Genomic DNA, 23,188 nt, shown 5'->3' with positions numbered 1-23,188 from the left:
CTAAAAAATGGAGAAACAATAACAAATCAAGTTTAACCAAAAAAATCTTGCAATTTTAAGAAATTAATGACTCAAAAATGCTGCCCTTTACTGCTTTCTTCCTCACCTGCCTACAATTTAAGCCCAACAAGTACAATAACAAAGAGAAGAAAAGTAATTAAACAGTAGACTAATAAATTAAGCAGCTGCTGTCCATGTGTGTTGTTGCATCGCGCACAAGTCAAGAAACTTTCATTGCCAGACGAAAGTCTGTGCCATAAAGAAATTAACAGCCAGCACTCATGTAAGCACAAGAGAAAAATGAGAAGGAAATATAAAGAAAAAGAAGAAGAAGGTAACTTGTTGTTGCAAGCTCAAACACACAAATAAGCAGATATTTCGTGTTTCCTGTTTTAGTGTCAGGCAATTAAAGCCGTTAGAAGACCAAATTCCACCTCCCCCCCTCACTGGACCCCAAGTACGATGTATGACCGTACACACACAGCCGTGGCCGCATTTAAGTAAAGTGCGAGTTGTGTAGCGTTGCTTGGAGTTCAGCTCGGTTCAGTTCAGTTGCAGTTGGAGCTGGAGCTTGTGTTGAGCAATTCGAGAAATCATAAACGCGCGCTTTCAAAATGTGTGTGTGTGTGTCTGTGCGATTTTAAAATACATTTTTGCCACATTTCGTTCAAAACTCTCAACACACTTTAATTGCCAACTTCAATTGCTGTTGCAGTTACTGACTAAACTAACAGCTGCTTTTGTTAGCTCTTAATGTGGCTGCCGAAAAAATTTTAAGCAAGTTCTAGTTGTGAGCCCCCGACTAGGGGATACCCTGAACCCTCTTCTTCCAACATCAAATTTATATATATATATTTTATTTTAGAAGCTATATGTCAAGTTTGGTGACTCTAGCTCTTATTATTTACCAAAATTGCCCAAAAAACAGGATATCGATATCGATTTTTGTCGATTGCTTGGAAAAGGAGTAAGTTTTCGATTATCGGAAACAAACTCGATCTGCGCGGAAACTAGGAGCATCTACATCTAAACTTTCAAGCCTCTAGCTCTCATCAGTTCTGAGATCCTTGCGTTTATATATACGGACGGAAGGACGGACGGACGGACGGACAGACAGACGGACATGGCTAGATCGACTCGGCTATTGATGCTGATCAAGAATATATATACTTTATGGGGTCGGAGATGCTTTCTTCTGCCTGTCACATACATTTGGATTTTGCACAAATACAATATACCCTTATACCCATTGTTAATGGGTTCAGGGTATAAAAATATGAGAAATGGCAGACTAGAAATCGCTATTAATAATTTATATTCAATTAAGCGAGATTTCCTCATCTGTCCAGCTAAAATTATTGGCATGCAGCGAAGCGTGCAGTGGGCGAGAATAATTTTGGTCGGAGGGTGTGGTGTATAGGTTGATGATATGATGATCTTAAAGTACAGCCAGGAAAAGAGCTGCTTTCATAAAGCTATTATTCAGAATTTACGTTTTTCAATTATTCTTTTTTTTTTTTTTATTACATATAATATATTATACATACTTACTTACTTACTAGATTGCAGCAACCCATTGAAAATGGGTAAAAGGGTATATTGTATTTGTGCAAATGTATGTAACAGGCAGAAGGAAGCATCTCCGACCCCATAAAGTATATATTCTTGATCAGCATCAATAGCCGAGTCCGTATGTATGTATGAGAGCTAGAGACTTAAAATTTTAGATGTAGGTGCTCCTAGCTCCCGCGCAGATCGAGTTTGTTTCCGAATCTCGATAGCTTATTCCGTTTTCAAGCAATCGATAAAAATCGATATCAATATCCTGTTTTTTGGGCAATTTTGGTAAATAATAAGAGCCAGAGTCAGCGAACTTGACATATAGCTTCTAAAATAGAATACATATATGCATTTGATGTTGGAGGAAGAGGGTTCAGGGTATCCCCTAGTCGGGAGCTCCCGACTAGAACCTCTTACTTGTTTTATTATAACTTCTTAATTGTTGGTGTGGCTGCTGAGCATAGCAATTGGTGCGGTCTGTCGCAAGTTCGAGCCCTATCGGGGAAAGTATTATTATTTTTTTTTTTGCTGGTGTGCTTTTTTTTATTAATTATTTATTTATTTATTTGGTGTTGGAATAAGAGGGTTCAGGGTATCCCCTAGTCGGGAGCTCCCGACTAGAACCTCTTACTTGTTTGCATTTAATCGAGTTTGTAACACATTTATTTTTTGTTCACAGTAATGGGCAAAACACTAATCTTATTGATAATATTGAAAAGAATTAATAAAAAGAATGTGCTTAATTAGTAGTCGAAAGCTTGTAGTTGTTGCTTATATTCGATAACAAGTACATAATTTGGGGAAAATGTTATTGCTGGCTCTGCGGCTATCGTTAGGTATAAAGTTTGACACAATTTGTTGACACTGACAAAAAGCAATACAATTGATCAACCTTAAGGTGGACAGAGTTGTTGTTAAGACTGTAAACCCAACTCATTTAAGTTGTACCAGCACCATAAAGTAAGTGACAACAGCACCGAGCACCTGAAAGAGTTTGAAATTATAAATGGCTTGCATGAGGATAACTAATACTTACCGAGGCAAACAAATCCAGTGACACAGTAAAGAACTTTGCCCCCGATATGCTCATTGCCTTTTGGCATTGCTGGCAAACAATCTGCACAAAAGTCTTGGCTTCCTCAGAGCCATCATACCAATGACAGGAGTAGGCAGCCTCCATGACAGACGAGCTCTGTGTAAGGCATATCGAGTTAGTTCAAGTTTTTTCTAAAGATATGTTCGCTCACCTCCTCAATCAGACGGTTGCCGAAAATGCAAAAGTGAAATACCTGCGCTAGTGCATAACCCAAATATCCAATTACCGTAAAGGCATAGACGTTAACGCCGTTGATTTTGGTTGCCTGATAAGCCAGCAGAGTGAGCATAATTGTCGAAACAAGCATATGTAAGAGCAGAGCAGCGCCGTAGGTATCCCCAATGGCAGCCACTAACCTAAAACCATAGGTTGTATAATAAGGGTCAGCAATTGTGTTAAAAATAATTAATTCATAACGAGAAAGAAGGGCTATCTTCGGCACTCCAAAGATTTAATACCCTTGCAGACCCAACCTTTTTATAGTGCTTAGCCCATATCTAAGAAGCACGAGCAAAATAGGTAATACCGACTATGGATAAGATATCTTGAAAAACAAAAAGTTTTTCATGCAACTTAATTTTAGACATATCGTTCTTATGGAAGCTACATGATAGAGTATTCCGATGTACATGATATAAAGGGCGAGGTTGGTCAAGATATCTTGAAAACCAAAACGTTTTCCATACAACAATTTTATTTTTATAAAGATAGCTTTTAAACTGAGAGACTAGTTCGCATAAAAACAGATAGACGGACATGGCTATATCGACCCGGCTGTTGATACTGATCAAGAATATATGTACTTTATGTGGTCGGAGATGTCTCCTTCTATGCGTTACACATTTCACGACAAAAAGTCAAATACCCTCTGCATGGGTATACAAAATGCATCAGGTAATCAGCAAAAAAATATTCCACTGTATATATGTATCTATATAAAGCCAGAAAATTAGTAAAAATATAAGCTTTGCATTAACGATTATCACACAGCACACGCACACAATCATATTGTGCCCTAGCTTTCTTCCACCTATCTTGCTGTTTAATTTTCGTGTTGAACACAAATTGTATTTAAGTTTTAGCCTTGGACTTACCGGACGACGTGCTTGTGACGCTCTACCCAATACTTGATAGCACTGCGAACCATCATTTCCTGTTTTTTGGTGAGTCCATTGGGATTACTGGCCAGGTTACCGTTGCCATTGGCACCGGCGTTGAAGGACTGCAGCGTGGATGGCGCTCGGAACTGTGCACCCCAATCTGCTTTAGTACTGTATATTCCTGTCATGTCCAAGTCAGTGACTGGTTCCTTCTCTACAATTTAATTTGAGCTAAACATTCGATTAGTTAACTTAGGACAAATACACACCCTCGTTGTGTATCAGCTCTGACTTGGAATTCGCGGATAGTGATCTGAACAGCGCCGCCGAGTTGGGTCTGTATGTGTCCAGCGAAGCGGAAAGTTCCATTAATGGTTTCATGATGCCTTTAAGATGCTGTAATTGTTCGCAGGCAAAAATTAACCAGGAGCAAAACATAACATCGCACAAATTAGAGTGCACCATTGAGAAAAGCACATAATAAACCTGAAGTGCAAAGCTAATCATGTAAAACATGCCATGGCTGGCATCCCACGGATAGAAAGCTTTAATTGGCAGCCTAGGTATCTCGACGGTTATACTTGAATTTGTCTCCTTATCAAGCGCCAACTTCACACTATCGCCAAAGAACGTAATCGTTGTCCAGGCCGTGGCCGAGGCGAACGTTGTTAGCATTACCAGAAAGAAGAGCTTGCGCATTTTGGCCAAAGCTATCGAGTGGTAACGAGCATCTGATTCGGCAAACAGGGGATGTGTGTTGGCCTGATTCCAAATGTTTAAAGTTCTGTCAGGACCAAAATAAAGGAAAACGTAAGCCCCCTACCAAAAAAAAAGTGTGCCTGCTCACCTGTAAAAGTTCTTTTGATTTACGGCTAGATATACGAACTTAACAATACAATGCGTAAAAAACAACGTGGTTATCGTGTTTCCGGACAACTCATTAACCTCGTCCGCATTCAACGCTAGATTAACCATGATAAATCCTATCTGCATTATAAGCACCACCATATGTACTGACGAGTAAATCCTCTTCATAAAGGTGCTGCCTCCAGTAAAGTTGTGCATAAACAGTCCAGAATATCTCATAGCCCGTATATTGGGCATTAAATCGGCAACTAAGCCCGTATACTTGCTGGGCTGCATTGTTGTAGCCATCTGCTCACAAAATAGATTTCGTCTTATGTCCTATATCCATTAAATGAAGAGAAGTTATATTAAAACTGAGCAAATGCACATGCATATTTTCAGTCCGTAAAAATGACTGCGAGTTCTTAACAACATCGCCATTTTTGACTGATTTAAAAAATAAATATTTTAAGAGATTTTTGACATTTTAAATAAAGTGTTTAAAAGTAAAAAAAAATAATTTTAATTTCTTAAAGGCGCGTTAAATAAATACCAATTAATGTGAACAATTACAATTATTTTTTTTTTTTACGGAATCGCAACTTGCCTCCTTCGAGTCTTCGATGGTAATGAAAACAGAAATCTTACAGCGTTAAAAGCTCTGCTGGGAAACCGTTTTAACACGGCTGTCATCCACTTATTGGTTAAACCTATATGAAAGCCCGATTACATTTAGTTTCTAGACATAGACGGACGTGTACTTTGAAAACAAAATTCACACGCTACGCCCACTAAAAAGATCCTTTTCAGGGGCCAAGTACATAAAGCAAGGACACGTCTGCTCTATGCTATTCAGGTAAATTGAAATCATTGGCCCGTTCTGTTTGGTCCCTGGCAGCTTGACCGTCCGTGCATGTTAATAAAAATACTTATATACGGCCTATCTACATTATATACTTATAGTGCGCCGGCTGTAGAATTCCCACAATTAAATCGAACACTACAAAGTTTAACCCCCTCCACCCCATGTACAATTGTAAACTGTGTTATTGGCTTAATTTGTTGTTAGCTCGACCATCTGTGATATCCATATTTTCAAACTATCGATTATTTACAAAGAGATTGGTACCTTATGCAACAACTCGCTTCCGCTGACTGAATTTATAGAAATATTGGTTTGATTTGATGTTGATTTAAAATATTTCAGTACCTAGGGACAGCAATTGGAATGTTATAAAAATCCTAAATTAAGGTTTTTTGCAAATTCCACCCGAAAAATTGCGAAAAGCTTCTGTATGGAACTTTTTTTTTACCATCCGATTGGTCTCGAATTTATTATACCCTGAACCCATTAAAAATGGGTATAAGGGTATATTGTATTTGTGCGAAAGTCAAATGTATGTAACAGGCAGAAGGAAGCATCTCCGACCCCATAAAGTATATATATTCTTGATCAGCATCAATAGCCGAGTCGATCTAACCATGTCCGTCTGTCTGTCCGTATGTATGAACGCAAGGATCTCAGAACCTATAAAGGCTAGAGACTTTAAATTTTAGATGTAGGTGCTCCTAGTTCCCGCGCAGATCGAGTTTGTTTCCGATAATCGATAACTTACTCCGTTTCCAAGCAATCGATATCGATATCCTGTTTTTTGGGCAATTTTGGTAAATAATAAGAGCTAGAGTCACCAAACTTGACATATAGCTTCTAAAATAGAATATAAATATGCATTTGATGTTGGAAGAAGAATATAAATATGCATTTGATGTTGGAAGAAGAGGGTTCAGGGTATCCTCTAGTCGGGAGCTCCCGACTAGAACTTCTTACTTATTTTCAATAATCTTTGCTCAAATCGAAAAGTTCATTCCGCCTACAAATATCTATACGAAAATCATTTGAGATGGTTCACACTTTTTGCAAAATCGAATCATCCTCTGTAAAAATGCGATTCAAGGATTTTTGGCGAAGTATTAAGATTTGTCCAATTTGATTCAAACGAATTTCCAAGGCCCTTCATAAGCAGTGTTCATCAAGTGGTAATGATTTTGGATATTCTTATTGGGGGAAGCGGATGGAGGAGACGGCGGCAAATAAGGAAGTGGTAGCTTTAACTAGAGAGGAGACTGCGGCTGCAACTATGGGGGAAGGTGCATTTAATATTGGAGGAGGCAGATTTCACTATGAAGGAATTGGAGGATATAGCTTTGGCGGAGGAGGCGGCATCAAACGGGTATGTCTCACACCAACATAACTATTTTAATTACGTTTGAAATTAAAGAAACAGCTGTTACAATTGTAGGTATTGTTCTTTAATAGTATTAAATAAATATAGTTTATACTTTATACTTACATACATATTTATATTATTTGAAAAATAAGCAATCAATATCAGAATCTACTTAAGCAATTCGCCCAATTTTTGGCGCTACACGCGCACTATGTGCTTGCACATTAATTTGTCTGCATGCGTAGCGATAACAAGTAAGAGGTTCTAGTCAGTAGCTCCCGACTAGGAAATACCCTGAACCCTCTTCTTCCAACATTAAATGCATATTTATATTCTATTTTAGAAGCTATATGTCAAGTTTGGTGACTAGCTCATATTATTAACAAAAATTGCACAAAAATCAGGATATCGATATATATTTTTATCGATTGCTTGGAAATGGAGTAAGTTATCGATTATCGGAAATAAACTCGATCTGCGCAGGCACTAGGAGCACATACATCTAAAATTTCAAGTCTCTAGCTCTTTTAGTTTCTGAGATCCTTGCGTTCATACATACGGACGGACGGACGGACGGACGGACGGACGGACAGACAGACGGACATGGCTAGATCGACTCGGCTATTGATGCTGATCAACAATATATATACTTTATGGGATCGGAGTTGCTTCCTTCTGCCCGTTACATACATTTGGATTTTGCACAAATACAATATACCCTTATACCCATTTTTAATGGGTTCAGGGTATAAAAACAGGATGTAGGTATCGATTTTTATCGATTGCTTGGAAACAGCAACAAACTCGATCTGCGCATGGACTAGGAGGACCTACAGCTCAAATTTCAAGTCTCTAGCTCTTATAGGTTCTGAGATCCTTGCGTTCATGCATACGGACGAACGGACGAACGGACAGACAGACGGACATGGCTAGATCGACTCGGCTATTGATGCTGATCAAGAATATATATACTTTATGGGGTCGGAGATGCTTCCTTCTGCCCGTTACATACATTTGGATTTTGCACAAATACAATATACCCTTATACCCATTTTTAATGGGTTCAGGGTATAAAAACAGGATGTAGGTATCGATTTTTATCGATTGCTTGGAAACAGCAACAAACTCGATCTGCGCATGGACTAGGAGGACCTACAGCTCAAATTTCAAGTCTCTAGCTCTTATAGGTTCTGAGATCCTTGCGTTCATGCATACGGACGGACGGACGGACGGACAGATAGACGGACATGGCTAGATCGACTCGGCTATTGATGCTGATCAAGAATATATATACTTTATGGGGTCGGAGATGCTTCCTTCTGCCTGTTACATACATTTGGATTTTGCACACATACAATATACCCTTGTACCCATTTTTAATGGGTTCAGGGTATAACAAGTAAGAGGTTCTAGTCGGGAGCTCCCGAATAGGGGATACCCTGAACCCTCTTCTTCGAACATCAAATGCATATATATATTCTATCTTAGAAGCTATATGTCAAGTTTGGTGACACTAGCTCTTATTATTTACCCAATTTGCTAAAAAAAAAACAGGATATCGATATCGATTTTTATCGATTGCTTGGAAACGGAGTAAGTTATCGATTATCGGAAACAAACTCGATCTGCACGGGAGCTAGGAGCACCTACATCTAAAATTTCAAGTCTCTAGCTCTTATAGTTTCTGAGATCCTTGCGTTCATACATACGGACGGACGGACGGACGGACAGACAGACGGACACGGCTATTGATGCTGATCAAGAATATATATACTTTATGGGGTCGGAGATGTTTTCTTCAGCCTGTTACATACATTTGCATTTTGCATAAATAGAACATACCTTTTATACCCATTTTCAAAGGGGTCAGGGTATAACAAACCAATTGCAAATACATATATTTTAGAGATGCCAAAAAAATGTTGACATTGTTATAGGAAATGTAGGTGTGGAGGAAATACATTCAAAAGTTTAGCATTAGATTTATATGCCATTTGTTATTGATGTTGTTGTTGCTGCTACTCTGCCCAGCATAAGTCGTCGCTGTGCATATGTGTGTCTGCTATGTGGGGGTGTAACCAGGTCAATACTTTTACCAAACACTTGTCTATATTAAAGAAGAAATGGTCCTGGTCTGGTATCCCAGCAGATATATTGTCTCTGTGTCTGTCGTCTGCTTACATGGGTACGTGTGTGTTATTGTATGTTTCTTGCCTGCCACAAAATTGTCAACGCGCAAACTAAACGAGTTTTGCCTGAGGTTGCCTAAATAAGTAGATTATGGCTATTGTAGAGAAAAGTTATGGTTGTTGTTACCAGTTTCAGTTTCTAAGTTGTTCTGATGATTAGTGCGCATGTCAGCAAATGGCAAAATGAGAAAAAGGCAATGTTGACGAGGAGAGATATTAACACCGTAGGGAGAAGAGAGAGAAAGAGAGACAGAGAGAGAGTGTGAGGAATTGACAGAGTGAAAGATATAAGAGTACTTCACAAGGGAACATGAATGGTGCCAGATGGTTATACGTTATATAAGTCTAGCGCAATCGCAGTACAACAACCACTTACAACTTGGTAAAATATACTTATATTTTAAATAGTTATTATTTTTATTATTTCTCTAATATAGGCGTTTATTCCGTTTTCAAATTACCTCAGTCTGCCTCTTTTAAAACTTTTTTAATCTGGTCTTACAGGCAAACTATCAACATCAACTTATTAAACAGGCAACTATTTTGTTTCGAAATTTGATTTAAGAACTATGATAAAAATCTAGCTATATTCTATATATGCCACTGTGAACTATCTGGCAACTTCCGTAGGCACTAAGCTGCGTAACGCAAAACCAAAAATAAAACACAACATATGCAACAAGGGTCAGACTCTCGCATTCCTGCTCTCTTTATCAGAATCTCTCTATCTCTTCTTCTTGATTTCCCCAACGAGAACAGAGCTGCAGCAATAACAACAAGAACGAGCAGCAGCGACTGTTATAAGATCTCTGTATTTTAAATCACTTCGATTCGAAGCCAGTCAAAAATGGTCCATCGGCGCGACATGAACCGTCAGCAGCATTCGCAGCCGCAGCCTTGTTAGCCTCAGTAACCGAACTCGCAAAACGTGTGCGTATGTGTAAGTGTGTTCTGTTCATATATATATATATATATATATATACGTTGCCAGCAAAATCAGACCAAATGTGAAGTGGCAAGTCCTACGGCAAAGTAAGGGCCCAACATGTTCTTGTCGCTGGTGCTGCCCATGGCTAGTGTTGAAAGCGCACAAGAAAAAAGTTGTTGTACAAATATTAAGTCTTGCTACTAAAAATATTCATAAAAAAAATCATTTCTTATTATGAATATACTCGCACAATATCATACCATAGAAGGAAATACAATGTCCTAAAAACTAGCATTTGAAAAAATTAGCCAATAAATCCTAGTAGAAGCTTTTGTTTCTGTAAGTGTTTGTGTGCCTGTATGTGTGTGTGTGGAAATTAAGTCTGTGTAGGTGTGTTTGTGCACGGATTTATGCAGCGTTAGTTACATAAGGTATCATCATTATCAGCAGCTATAAATTCAACTCCTTTAGTTTCAATGATGCCAACTGTCGCGCGTAAAGCACGATTATTTGCCCTTGGACTGTTCATGTAACATCGGGGACGTTACACCAGCATCGGAAGCAATGAAAATAGCGTTAGTGAAATACACCAACAACAATGGCAATAGCAATTGTTACCCCAGGCTAAAATCTTTCGATATAACGCCTATGCACCGAAGATATTCCCTCAAATGTCCCTGATACTTGATGTATAGCTGTTGATTTTATTGCGATGTATAAAGCACATTAAACTAATTTTTTTGCCTAAAATATAGAATAGATAGATTGGGCCCTGTTAAGAATTTGAATCCAGATAAAAACTACCCTAATCAGTATGCCATCTTAAATACTGTTCAGACACGGCATGCGCAGCAAAGAAATCGAAATCCAAACCGGAAGAGAAAAACAAATAGAAATTTTATTTGAAGTAAACATGTATTTATTACCAAATTGTTGTTTTTTTTTGTGCGACAGCAAAAATGGCTGCTTAGACACACCATCTTGTTTTTAGACCCGTATTCGCGGCGGTTTTTGGATGTCGGCGCATTGTATAATCCTACAGACCGCAAACAAAATGGTCGCCTTTGAAAGATACTCGTGTGGCAGCAACAATAACAAAACCAACGCATGAAAGCTTTGACCCTTTAGACAATTACCGTACCTTTCCTACCAGGTGGCAGCAGCTTTGTTGTCACGTTTTCAGTTATTCAAGCATGGATATTTTGCTGTTGTCAAAATAAAAAGAGCGCCACCAGAAGAAGAAGCAATAATCCCTAATAAGCAACATACCGACAAGACAAGTACACAACATAAATATATATCTGTTTAATAAACGACAACAAAACAACAAACAATGAAATGCATAATTATGATGGATTACCTGTTTTATTGCAATTTGTGTGCAAATCGGAAACAACAGTCATAATAACAAAAGGAACATCTGCAATTTTGTGGAACTTTAAATGCAAGTTACAATTGCATTAACATAAAAGGTTGGTTAATGTCGATCAAATTTTTAAAATTGTTTTTTTTTCATACTTGTACCTATTGTGTAGACTAAGATGATTATGTTTTTTGAATTAATTACTGAATGCAACGCATTTGATACTTTCCCTACAGCATATGCATAAGGGAAAGCCATGTAACTATTATTAAACTAAACAAATATTCGATATTTTTATACCCTGAACACATTAAAAATGGGTATATGGGTATATGTATGTGCAAAATCCAAATGTATGTAACAGACAGAAGGAAGCATCTCCGACCCCATAAAGTGTATATCTTCTTGATCAGCACCAATAGCCGCATCGATCTAGCCATGTCCGTCTGTCCGTCCGTCCGCCCGTCCGTATGTATGAACGCAAGGATCTCAGAACCTATAAGAGCTAGAGACTTGAAATTTTAGATGTAGGTGCTCATAGTGCCTGCGCAGATCGAGTGTGTTTCCGATAATCGATAACTTACTCCGTTTCTAAAAAATCGATAAACATCGATATCGATATCCTGTTTTTTGGCCAATTTTGGTAAATAATAAGAGCTAGAGTCACCAAACTTGGCATATAGCTTCTAAAATAGAATATATATATGCATTTGATGTTGGAAGAAGAGTGTTCAGGGTATCCCCTAGTCGGGAGCTCCCGACTAGAACCTCTTACTTAAAAGTCTCTAGCTCTTATAGGTTCTGAGATCTTTGCGTTCATACATACGGACGGACGGACGGACGGACAGACAGACAGACGGACATGGCTAGATCGACTCGGCTATTGATGCTGATCAAGAATATATATACTTTATGGGGCCGGAGATGCTTCCTTCTGACTGTTACACACATTAGGATTTTGCACAAATACAATATACCCTTATTCCCATTTCTAATGGGTTCAGGGTATAAAAACTCTCATTAATTAATAAATATTAATAGTTCTCTTTCCCAATGATTATATCTTTTATTATATTATTAGACTGTTGCAATCCAAACCTCTTACACACTGCATGATGCCACTTTATATATACGAGTAAACATCCCGGCACAATTTCATCTCTTGGGACAAACTAATAAAAGAAGTCTTGCAACTCAATTCCCATTAAAGCCACGCGTATACACACACCTTAACGAGCTCAAGCCCAAGTCAATATTAACAATTCCAAATGGCGAATACCCAATTTATACGAATTTAAAAGCCTTAGGCTCAGTTCTGACTCTCGTTTATAGGTATTTAAATCTAATCACTGTTTTTCCTTTTTGCATTATTATTTGCAGTGAAAGGTGCCCAGAAAAGTATGCAATGCAAAATATATTAGCTTCATAAATGGCTGACTTCGCTGACTTATAATGGCTGACTAAAAATAAAGTTTGATGCTGCTTGACCAACCAGCCAACCGTCAGGATTTTATAAAAACCAGTTGTTTACTAGTAAACTTTAATACTATTTTACTTATACATATATTTATTTAATTAACTTGCTAGTCGCTTAGTTGGGGACCAATATAAAAATAATTTGCATCCATTTTATTAGCTGTACTGGCTCTTAAAATATGGGCCTGAGCATTTCCCCTTACTTAAATTATTAACAAAATATACATTTTTAAAATTAATTTCAAATGCTTTATCGAAAACCAAAATTGAATGGAGACCCAATATTGTTATTCTCCAGCGCACTGTAATGAGTGAATGTGCTCAGCTGCTGCCATTAGGCATGCATCAGCACGCGGCAATTTTGCGGATCTGATATGTGGTATTTGAGGGATTTGGTTTCGGGTCCCAAGACTCTGCTCAGCCAGGCGCAAGCACAAAGACATAGGAACGAAGCGTGTGGGCGGCAGTCGTGTTACAAGGATGCTATTTTTAGATAAATACGCACTCACCCACATGAAGAGAGGTCGGTAAAATCGCTTCGGGGCTGAAAATAGTTAAGTCGCCATTTGTGTGTATGAGTGTATCTTGTATACGTACATATGTGGATCTGTACGTGGAGAGTGTATGCTCCATTCCATATTATTGCAGCGTGAATAAGCATGCTACTTTGCCTTGCTTTGGCTGACCTCCATTCTCCATAGATGTGAACACTTCTAATTAACCCTTTTAGCAATATGCTTTGCCAATTATACTTGTGCTCTATGGTTCCCCAGTTTGCGTACGGATTAACTATACTGAACTCTTCATTGTGATATTTGTCACTTTTGTGATTGTTCATTCGTTTCAATCGAATGAAATTGGCGCTGTCAAATCGAAGTTGTTTTATTAACATTTTTTAACATAGCGAAATACATAGTATATTACAACTGAACTTATATTAAACCAAATTGTAATCCAGAGATAGCCCTTTCCTTATCAAAGTGAACCAGCTTCATTTAATTTAAATTGGTTTTAAATACAAAAGCTATTGATTTTCTGCTTGATAAGCTTTAGCCCCTCTCTCGTTAGTAAGCTAAAAAGTTACTCGGTTTAGTGTGGCTGGAACAATTATGCCATAGGGAATTGATTTGAAGAACAAAGGATATACACTCCCACACTTACACCTACATTAATATTCTTACAAACACATAAAAATGATAAATGCATGCCAAATATAGTTAAGGTGCAGTCAATTAACGGATAACGCATTGCTCTACCAGATGCTCTGACTACTGTTTCTGTCGCTTTTGTTCGTGGTGGCGTTTTTTCTTGACATGACGACGCGAATCCGATTTCTGCACTTCTTCCACATCCTCCTCTTGATTTCGATCTTTACCCCGCTGCTGTGGCATTATGCGTTTATTATGCGCCATCTCCAAATTAATGTCCACCCAATCATAGAGATAGTCATAGAGCAGAAAATGATTTCGGAACAACACCTTAAATAGCTGCCGCAAATAAACGTAATCCGGCTGCTCGGTAAAGTGTAGGCTGCGACAGTACTTCATATACAAATAGAATTCGGTAGGCACTCCCGAACATAATATATTTAATGGCAGCGTTGACTTGCTCTCGGCAATTCTCTCGTACTTTTGTATTCGTGTCGCGGCATTGATGCCCTGCCAAGGAAGGCGACCACGCAAAAAGTAGAGCAGCAGATAGCCCACGGACTCCAAGTCATCACGACGTCCCTGCTCCGCATAATGGGCATGTACAGAAGCGTATCGAGCAGTACCTATGAGCTCATGACGCTCATAGTAGTTGATATGTGTACGGGTGCTGGGACGATAGTATTTTTTGGCCAAACCAAAGTCAATCATGAAAACGCGAGTTCGCTGACTGCCTAAACCCATTAGAAAGTTTTCTGGCTTGATATCTCGATGCAACAGACAGTTCATATGCAGGTACTCCACACGGGCCAGTATTTGATCCGCCAGCATCAGTGTAGTCTTTAAGCTAAAGTTTCGCGCACAAAAGTTTAGCAGATCTTCTAAGGTGGGACCCAATAAATCTAGAACCAGCACATTATATATGCCCTCGGTGCCGAAATAACGAATATGCGGAAAGCCAACGCCACCTCGAAGTATATTGTATATTTTTGCTTCGCGCGGCAGCTGTGGGTACTTGACGGAACTGCTCTCTAGTTTAACAGCCACCTCCTCGCCGCACTGAAGACCAGAGGCACGGTATAGCTCTCCAAAGGATCCACTGCCTATTGGACTCAACAGACGATACTTGCCACCAACAATAATGTCCCGTAGACCGCTTCGTTTAGTGGACCCCAATGGCTTAATGGGTTTCACCTGTGGTCGTAGCTGCTGACATTGAACGTGTAGGTATCGATTTTGATGTCCAAGTTGCCAACATTGATTTTCATTCGGATATCTTACTTGTGCCATCCTCTCGTGCTCGGATCGGTGTTCGGTGAAGGTTAAAGAAAGTTTAAAGTGTCGCTAGGCATGACTAGCATGACTTGTGTGGGAATATATTCTGTCAATATTACAAAAAAGTAATACAATGCAATAAAACCATAAAGTCAAGGATATACTGTGAGTACATTTTGTGCGAAGGTAAAATAATCAAAATGTCGGTAAGAATAGGAAAACAAGTGCGCATTGCACTTTTTTAAACACCTTTAAAAAACTCGTAGTCCACGCTAACACGGCAACAATTATGGTTGTAGATATGTATCTATGCATCTATTTACAAACAAGAATTTATAAAAACTACATTAGCCGCATCTACATAAACTTATCAGCTCTGTTTATATATCCATATGTGGGTGATTGGACAAGCACTTGCCATTGTGAACTCTCATAAACTATTTACGACGCAATAATTCTACGCTGTATCTATTAAAAACTTATAGAAAAGAAAACGATTGAAGTTTTGCGGCGCTGGGATATTTTGCAAATTGACCAAGGCAGGCGGGAGATTTTTATTAACAATCATAAACAACAAAAAAAAACCCTAATGATGCCAAATTATCTGTAAGAACTTTCCTCACCTCTTTATGTACAAACAGCTTCCAAAATCATGATAAATTTAAAATTGCTTCCAAAACTAATCTACACATATTTTCCTATTTTTTTTTAAAAAACAATTATGTAATTATACATATTAAATTTGTGGACCGACAATTATTTCCTGTCTCTATAATTGGATTAGACCCTTTTCATAAATAAGTAGTAATTCAAAGCCATTCTGACCTGCGAATTCTTCAATAACTGTTAAAACTGTTTATTATTTTTTATACCCTGAACCCATTAAAAATGGGTATAAGGGTATATTGTATTTGTGCGAAAGCAAAATGAGTGTAACAGGCAGAAGGAAAGTATATATATTCTTGATCAGCATCAATAGCCGAGTCGATCTAGCCATGTCCGTCTGTCTGTCCGTCCGTCCGTCCGTCCGTATGTATGAACGCAAGGATCTTAGAACCTATAAGATCTAGAGACTTGAAATTAGATGTAGATGCTCCTAGTTCCCGCGCAGATCGAGTTTGTTTCCGATAATCGATAACTTACTCCGTTTCCAATCAGTCGCTAAAAATCGATATCGATATCCTATTTTTTGGGCAATTTTGGTAAATAATAAGAGCTAGTGTCACCAAACTTGACATATAGCTTCTAAAATAGAATATATATATGCATTTGATGTTGGAAGAAGAGGGTTCAGGGTATCCCCTAGTCGGAAGCTCCCGACTAGAACCTCTTACTTGTTTAAAGTATATTTATTCACTTCTCAAAACTAACGCATACAGAACAAAATTATAATTCTAATTTTCTTATTTAAATTAATAATAGATAAATACATATATTTTTCGGAAAGGTTTTGGAAAAAAACTCAAGCTATGCATTCTCTATGCATCGAACTATAGAATCGGTAATTGAACTTTACAAAAAATAAGGCATCAATCAAACTGGCGTCGTTAAAGGGAAATAACGACCATACTTGCAATTACAATAATTATATAATGTGGAGTAGTACAATATCACCAACAAATTCTAAGAAGCTATTGATCGGTAGTATACGAAGCGTTGATTATGTCGGTGATAGTGCGAAAACAGCAGCAGCCAATAATAAGACAGCAGCAACAGGAGCAGCTACAAAGGGATCAGCGACAAAATCACAACAAAAACCAACAACAACAACCACCATTCCAGCGAATACAACAAAAATCTCAATTGAAATGGAGATACATATACAAAATAAGTGCATTTCGGCATAGCGTATCACTCTGGAGGGTGGTGCAGAGCCGCCATGGCTGCAGGGCCCCCTTAAAGCAGCATTTTTGGGGGCTACTGGCGTCGGCAAAACAAGCATATTACAGGTAAGTGCTATCTTCACATATAATATTTTTATAATGTAATGCACATATAAAGAGACTACACATAAAGTTAAATTTAAAGCTTGTTATAACCTGGTTAATTCATAAAATATATTATATATAAATTTATTTTTTATATAAATATCCAACATTTACGCTTGGGTACTGTGAAATATGACGTCCGATGAAACACTAAAGGTTTAACAACAGGTTAAACTCTTAATGGAATCGTCCTCCATTCGGCGTCATTCTCTACTAATGGCATTTGAATGCATGTGGAAGCAGCGCTAATTTGATTTTCGCTTCACCGATGCATCACTGCATTTACGCTGCATTTTACGTCTTTGTGAATTAAAAGTTGTAATTAGACATGGGTGAACCGCAAATAAGTGTTCTCGCGCTTGCAGAATGAACCTTTTCTGAACATATTTAAATGTATTTTATGGAATGGAATGTAGTCGAGTGGTGTTTATTAGAACGCTTTTATATACGCTTAAAGCATTTTCAAAGGTTATTTGTATATACTTGAAGCTAGCACGAAGTACAGATACTATTATCAACCGGTCTTGTAAACATAACAAGTAAGAGGTTCTAGTCGGGAGCTCCCAGCTGGGGGATACCCTGAACCCTCTTTTTCCAATATCAAATGCATATATATATTCTATTTTAGAAGCTATATGTCAAGTTTGGTTACTCTAGCTCTTATTATTTACCAAAATCGCCCAAAAAACAGGATGTCGATATCTTTTTTTATCGATTGCTTGGAAACGGAGTATGTTATCGATTATCGGAAACAAACTCGATCTGCGCAGGCACTAGGAGCACCTACATCTAAAATTTCAAGTCTCTAGCTCTTATAGGTTCTGAGATCCTTGCGTTCATACATAGGGACGGACGGATGGACGGACAGACAGACGGACATGGCTAGATCGACTCGGCTATTGATGCTGATCAAGAATATATATACTTTATGGGGTCGGAGATGCTTTCTTCTGCCTGTTACATACATTTGCATTTTGCACAAATACAATATACCCTTACACCCATTTTTAATGAGTTCAGGGTATAAAAAGAAATAATAAATGCTTCGTCTGCATTTGATCGGACTATTAAATCACGTATATTTAATATTTCAAATTTATTTATTGAATATAATTTCTTTACAGCAATTTTTTTACCATGACTTCCCAAAGACTCATCAGACGACAACTCATCGCAAAATTTATAAAAACTGTTTGGTGTGCGATACCTGCATACGGGAGCTGATGGTACTGGATGTTCCTCCCCAGGTGAGTGCAAATTCAAAGCTTAACAACATCTCGACCTGTACACTTACCTTATAAATAACTAGCAAAGTATTGCCCGGCCTTGTCCGTGCAAAGTTTTGTGCTAAAAATATTAGCTTTCCACTAAGTATATTGAAAAATTTTTTCATTTCATTTGAAAAATTTGTTCGAATAAAGAAACGAGTGTTAGAAACAACGGTTTCCGCCCATGTTAGTCTTGCGGTGAGAATCTTGAAGCTGAAAAACAAACTTTCGTTTATAAACCTATCAAATAAATTCTCACAAAGATCTGTGAAAAAAAATGTTGAGGCCGATCTAAGCAAACAACTTTCAACCGAAACACACAGCTCTTACGGCTATGCGTTAGTCAGCAATCGATCAGCCTGTCAGTCAATTAGGACAATTAGGATAGTGTTATATATAGAAATTATGACTTACTTATAATGACGGATAAAAGTATATTGGTGTAACGGGTATAATATGCTGATACATACAGTCAGTCCTCATATACAAATAATTTCATTTGCATTTCTTTGCAAAAGTACAAAAAGACGAATCTGACAGGCAATTGCTATAGAATTGACCAACTTTATTATATTATATACTTCATGTCCCCCACTTACGCCTCAAACATACCAATAGTTTTTCTTGGCTTTCAATTCATTTATGTCCACCTTGGCGTGAACTCATTTGTGTACCGTGTACCAACAGAGTGTTAAAGAATGTATGTAATAGGCGCTCTTGTCTTTTTTGACTCGATGAAGTGTTTATATTCTTAATAAATGTCAACAGCAAGGTGTTGCCATATCCCTATGCCTTTTTATATGGAAACCAGTCCTTTAGCTCAATGCTGCATTGACGTAACTTTTTAGATCCGTCTTAATGTTTCAGACCGTGCGAATGGCAAAGCCAGCAAGAGTATTAAACATTCGATACACTAAAGATAGCCTTCCCTTTTAGTTGATTATTTATTTTTCTATACAAGTTTTTTGTTTTTTTTTTTGTTTTGCTAAGCATTTCTTATTCCATCGTGTTGGCCAAATAGTTTCCTGTCAGGTACCCTAGTTAGAGATCTGGTGGCCTGTGAATAAACGTTAGAAATATGGTAAATTTTTCATTGTCAACTAAAATGCTGGTCAGTTATTATTCAAAGACCACTCTAATGGCTTCCAATTGTGTGAACAGCGTGTTGTTCTCCAACAGATTTTACTTTTCACATCCTTATACCACCACACCCTAAATTAACAATTGTATACTCCACAATAAAAATTTATGGGAAGCACACGCGGCTCGTAGCTTTCGTGCCCTTTTATTTTATATTTAGCCAATATTGGGCTAAACACCGACAGGAACATTACTCAACAGGCAGAAGGAGAAGAGAAATGTAAAATACCAATGTCATTGGCTGAATATTCAAATTAAGTAAAAAGAATCACAAAGTAAATAGACAAATTTGCATGTCTTATTAACAAATTGTAACGAAAATCGGAAAGGCTTTATTTTTGTATGACTGAATAAATATTTGTATGTGTATGCATGTATGTATGTATGTACGTAATTATGTATTTACGTGTGCATACATGTATATATAAATATATAGATGAATTTCATTTGCAGTCATAAAAGTATGCATATACGTAAATGTGTTTGTGGATGTATGCCTGTATGTATGTATAACATGTATGGATATACACATGTATGCAAGTATCTATGTATCTATGTTTGTATTATTGTCTGTTAGTATACAAGTATTTTGTACGAAGAGATTTAAGTAATATATATATGTTTGTGTTTGTGTGTGTTTACGTTTGTGTGTGTTTGGGCGTGTGTGTGTTAATGTATGCATTCATGTATGTTTTCTAATACCAAACGTAGACTAAGCTTATTTGTCGCTGTGCTGCAAGTTTAAATAAAACGAATCTCTGTGAAGTTCTCTCCTCATCGATTCTCAAGAATCCAAGTAGGCTCTGAAGTTTTTCATGCTAAGCTAGTAGTGTAGCGCTTTTCTTTTGGTGTTTTTTTTTTTTTTGTTTTTATTGATGCTTTTTTGTTGTGTTTTTTTTTTGTTGATTGAACCCATTTAAAATGGGTATTTGTGCGGACGGACAGACAGACGAACATGGCTAGATCGACTATATGGGGTCGGAGATGCTTCCTTCTGCCTGTTACAAACATTTGCATTTTGCACAAATACAATGTACCCTTTTTACCCATTTTCAATGAGTTCAGGGTATAAAAATGCATATATGTATGTAAACTTAAAACTTCGCCCAAGAAATCTTTAAATCGCATTTCTACCCATAAAGCTTGGATTCTGCGAACGTGTTTTAAATGATTTATCAAATAGATCTTTGGCAATAAATTTGAACACGAAACGTCACCCACCAAATCTTTGACCCCCATTCCCACCAAAGAGCAATGCATTTTTTGTGAAGTGTGAAAATGAGTTTGAGGCCGATCGGATGGTAAACAAAAAAGTTTCATACAAATGTGTTTCGCGATTTTTCCACATATGCGTGTGGAATTTCCCGAGACCCCGTCCTAACGAGCGCCTTCATTACATACGGTAACTACAATGATAATTGACCCGGGAAAGTAACAACTTAACAACTTACTATTATACGTTTCCACTGTCATTTTTATTGTATACTTAAGAGAGTCCTAAGGGTCACTACCTACGTATTGTAATAATATAAACTCTGACAAATAAAATATATACAAACGTTTCTTCATGTTTTGTGACCTTCCCAGAAGAGATTTCCGGCTGATAACTTTGCTGAATGGAATAATGGACATCCGCTGGGGCTGCGAACGGTGCAGGCCTATGTTCTAGTTTATGATATGGGCAACTTGGAAACGTTTCAGGTAGGCCAACCAAATAATTTTGACTCCTGCCTAGTTAAGAGATTTGTGGGAATTGTTCGCAGTATTGCCGCTCCATAAGAGATCAAATTTTGGATAGTTTCAGTCATCGTGATTTTACCATAATTGTGGTGGGCAATAAATATGACAATGTTTCTGAGGCGCAGGTTAACTCGCAGGTATGTGAAGGCCTATCAAACATATAATTGATCTTTAATTTGTGTTATATAAATAGATGTGGTTAAAAATAAATGTGAACTCTTGGTATTGTTTAATGCTTACATAAATTGTTAAATACTTTTGTTAAATACTTAGTATATAAATACTTTTAGCCGTTCAAACTCTTTAATGTTATGCCTTTTAGGAGCTCAAGGACATTTCTACGCTGGTGCGTAAGCATTGGCGTTGTGGATATGTAGAGTGTTCGGCACAGTAAGTAGCTCTTACAAAAACCTTTGTAAATTCAGGTATTGCCCATGCAGGACATATTTGCTGATTCCAGATACAACTACAAAATCGGCGATGTTTTTCGCGAGCTAATGGGCTGCAGAAGTGGCGTCAGCGGCACAACTGTCGGCGTTCTTGTTGGCACTGAGTACTCACAATCAACTAGAAATAAAGGACGCTGTACAATACTCTAGCAAATGCTGAATAAGTTATTAAAACAAGCATTTTATTCTAGCGAATAATACCCAAGCGAGTGTTCCAGTTGAGCTGGGACGTGCCGATGATTCCGCATTCTCTTTAGCATAGTAACTGAGAGCTAACTACGTCAACAATAATGTCCCTTTCAAACGCTTACTGATGCATCTTTTAGCACACGCTTATATATGTATGTAATTATATATACAATATAATTTGTTGCCGACACACTTTGCAGGTTAGCTCATGCCCTCAATCTTTGCCTTACCTTATCCTTGTTGGCCATTGTCTCCTTACTTTTGTTTGCCATAATTTTAACATTATGCTCGCTGCTTTATTAAATCCAACATTCATTCCATCCTTGCTTATTGCGAGTCCGAGCTGCATCGCTAGCAACGTTTGATACATTCACAATTGCAATGCTAAGTCTTAAAGTTGTATGTCGGAAACTATAGGAACATTTACAAGAACAAAAATTCAAAACGTTACAATTGTTAAAAAGCTGCTAATGGAAAGCTTGAAATATATTATATTATTTTTTGTACGTAATAGGCAATTAATCCCACCATAATTTACAATACATTTTACGAATAAATATTGTTAACACAACGGGAGCGATAAAATAAAAATCCATCAGTATAAATTGTATACTTTATATAGGCAAAATAGTGTATATATACATATATATAAAACTTCATTAACGTTGTGATCATTTCAAGAATTAGTTATTAGGCACAAGATGATAAATATGTCAGTTAAAGTCAAGTAAAAAGAATCCCTTTAAAGGTTACCAAATAAATAAATGATACACCCTTTTAAATTTGGAAAAATACGTATTTAAATATTAATAAGAAATGCTAATGCAATTGAAATTGTTTTATTGCAGCAATTTATTAAATACTGCCGAAAGCCTCAACATTATAACAAACAGTTAAATAGTTTCTCAGCCCTTATATTTATTGTATTCATTTATAAAAATGATACAATAAAATTAAGTATTATTAAACAAAATTAAATGATAAGAAAAAAACAAGAATTGTTGCCTTAAAACAATTTCTTTTCATTAATCTTTAATTTTTAGCGCTACATTGTATTTAACTCAAACTGGAGCCAAAATACTACAAATAATTAAAGCATCAAGCCTTAACTAATGCAACCCAAAAAAAAAGTATTCCTTTATAGACCGATTTGTTCTAAAATTAGCGTTGCAATTTTATAAAGCGCACAAGAAAACAATTGCTTT

The 23,188-nt window shown here is 37.3% G+C and overlaps 3 protein-coding genes across 4 annotated transcripts; 1 reads left to right on the top strand and 2 right to left on the bottom strand.

The window, feature by feature from the left end:
- Nucleotides 1-2,199: 2,199 nt before the first annotated feature.
- LOC115767942 (odorant receptor coreceptor) lies at nt 2,200-4,936 on the bottom strand. Its single transcript, XM_030712320.1, has 6 exons — nt 4,604-4,936; nt 4,026-4,540; nt 3,751-3,970; nt 2,808-3,012; nt 2,597-2,752; nt 2,200-2,544 (listed from the first exon to the last, which is right to left on the bottom strand). Exons 1-6 carry the CDS (start codon nt 4,909-4,911, stop codon nt 2,494-2,496), a joined length of 1,455 nt encoding a protein of 484 aa, XP_030568180.1. The 5' UTR covers nt 4,912-4,936; the 3' UTR covers nt 2,200-2,493.
- A 4,947-nt stretch (nt 4,937-9,883) lies between these two features.
- On the top strand, nt 9,884-22,799 carry LOC115767944 (ras-like protein family member 10B). Its single transcript, XM_030712323.1, is given in 8 exon segments — nt 9,884-9,959; nt 10,902-11,419; nt 16,632-17,158; nt 18,322-18,444; nt 21,193-21,306; nt 21,369-21,482; nt 21,668-21,735; nt 21,806-22,799. Coding segments are annotated over 6 exon segments (915 nt in total). The 5' UTR covers nt 9,884-9,959; nt 10,902-11,419; nt 16,632-16,801; the 3' UTR covers nt 21,945-22,799.
- LOC115767943 (casein kinase I) lies at nt 13,662-15,325 on the bottom strand. Of its 2 annotated transcripts, none has more exons than XM_030712321.1 (2): nt 15,216-15,325; nt 13,662-15,143 (listed from the first exon to the last, which is right to left on the bottom strand). In XM_030712321.1, the coding sequence occupies exons 1-2, from the start codon at nt 15,222-15,224 to the stop codon at nt 14,055-14,057; spliced, it is 1,098 nt and encodes a 365-aa protein (XP_030568181.1). In that variant the 5' UTR covers nt 15,225-15,325; the 3' UTR covers nt 13,662-14,054. The 2 variants fall into 2 exon arrangements, with proteins under 2 accessions (XP_030568181.1, XP_030568182.1); XM_030712322.1 differs by having other exon boundaries at nt 13,662-15,140.
- Nucleotides 22,800-23,188: the final 389 nt, after the last annotated feature.

This window comes from Drosophila novamexicana, unplaced genomic scaffold, assembly GCF_003285875.2.
Source record: "Drosophila novamexicana strain 15010-1031.04,08,12 unplaced genomic scaffold, DnovRS2.1 tig00001488-arrow-arrow-pilon, whole genome shotgun sequence".
Taxonomy (NCBI): Eukaryota; Metazoa; Arthropoda; class Insecta; order Diptera; family Drosophilidae; genus Drosophila; species Drosophila novamexicana.
Note: the sequence above shows the minus strand (reverse complement) of the source record. Positions and strands in the feature narration are given on the sequence as shown.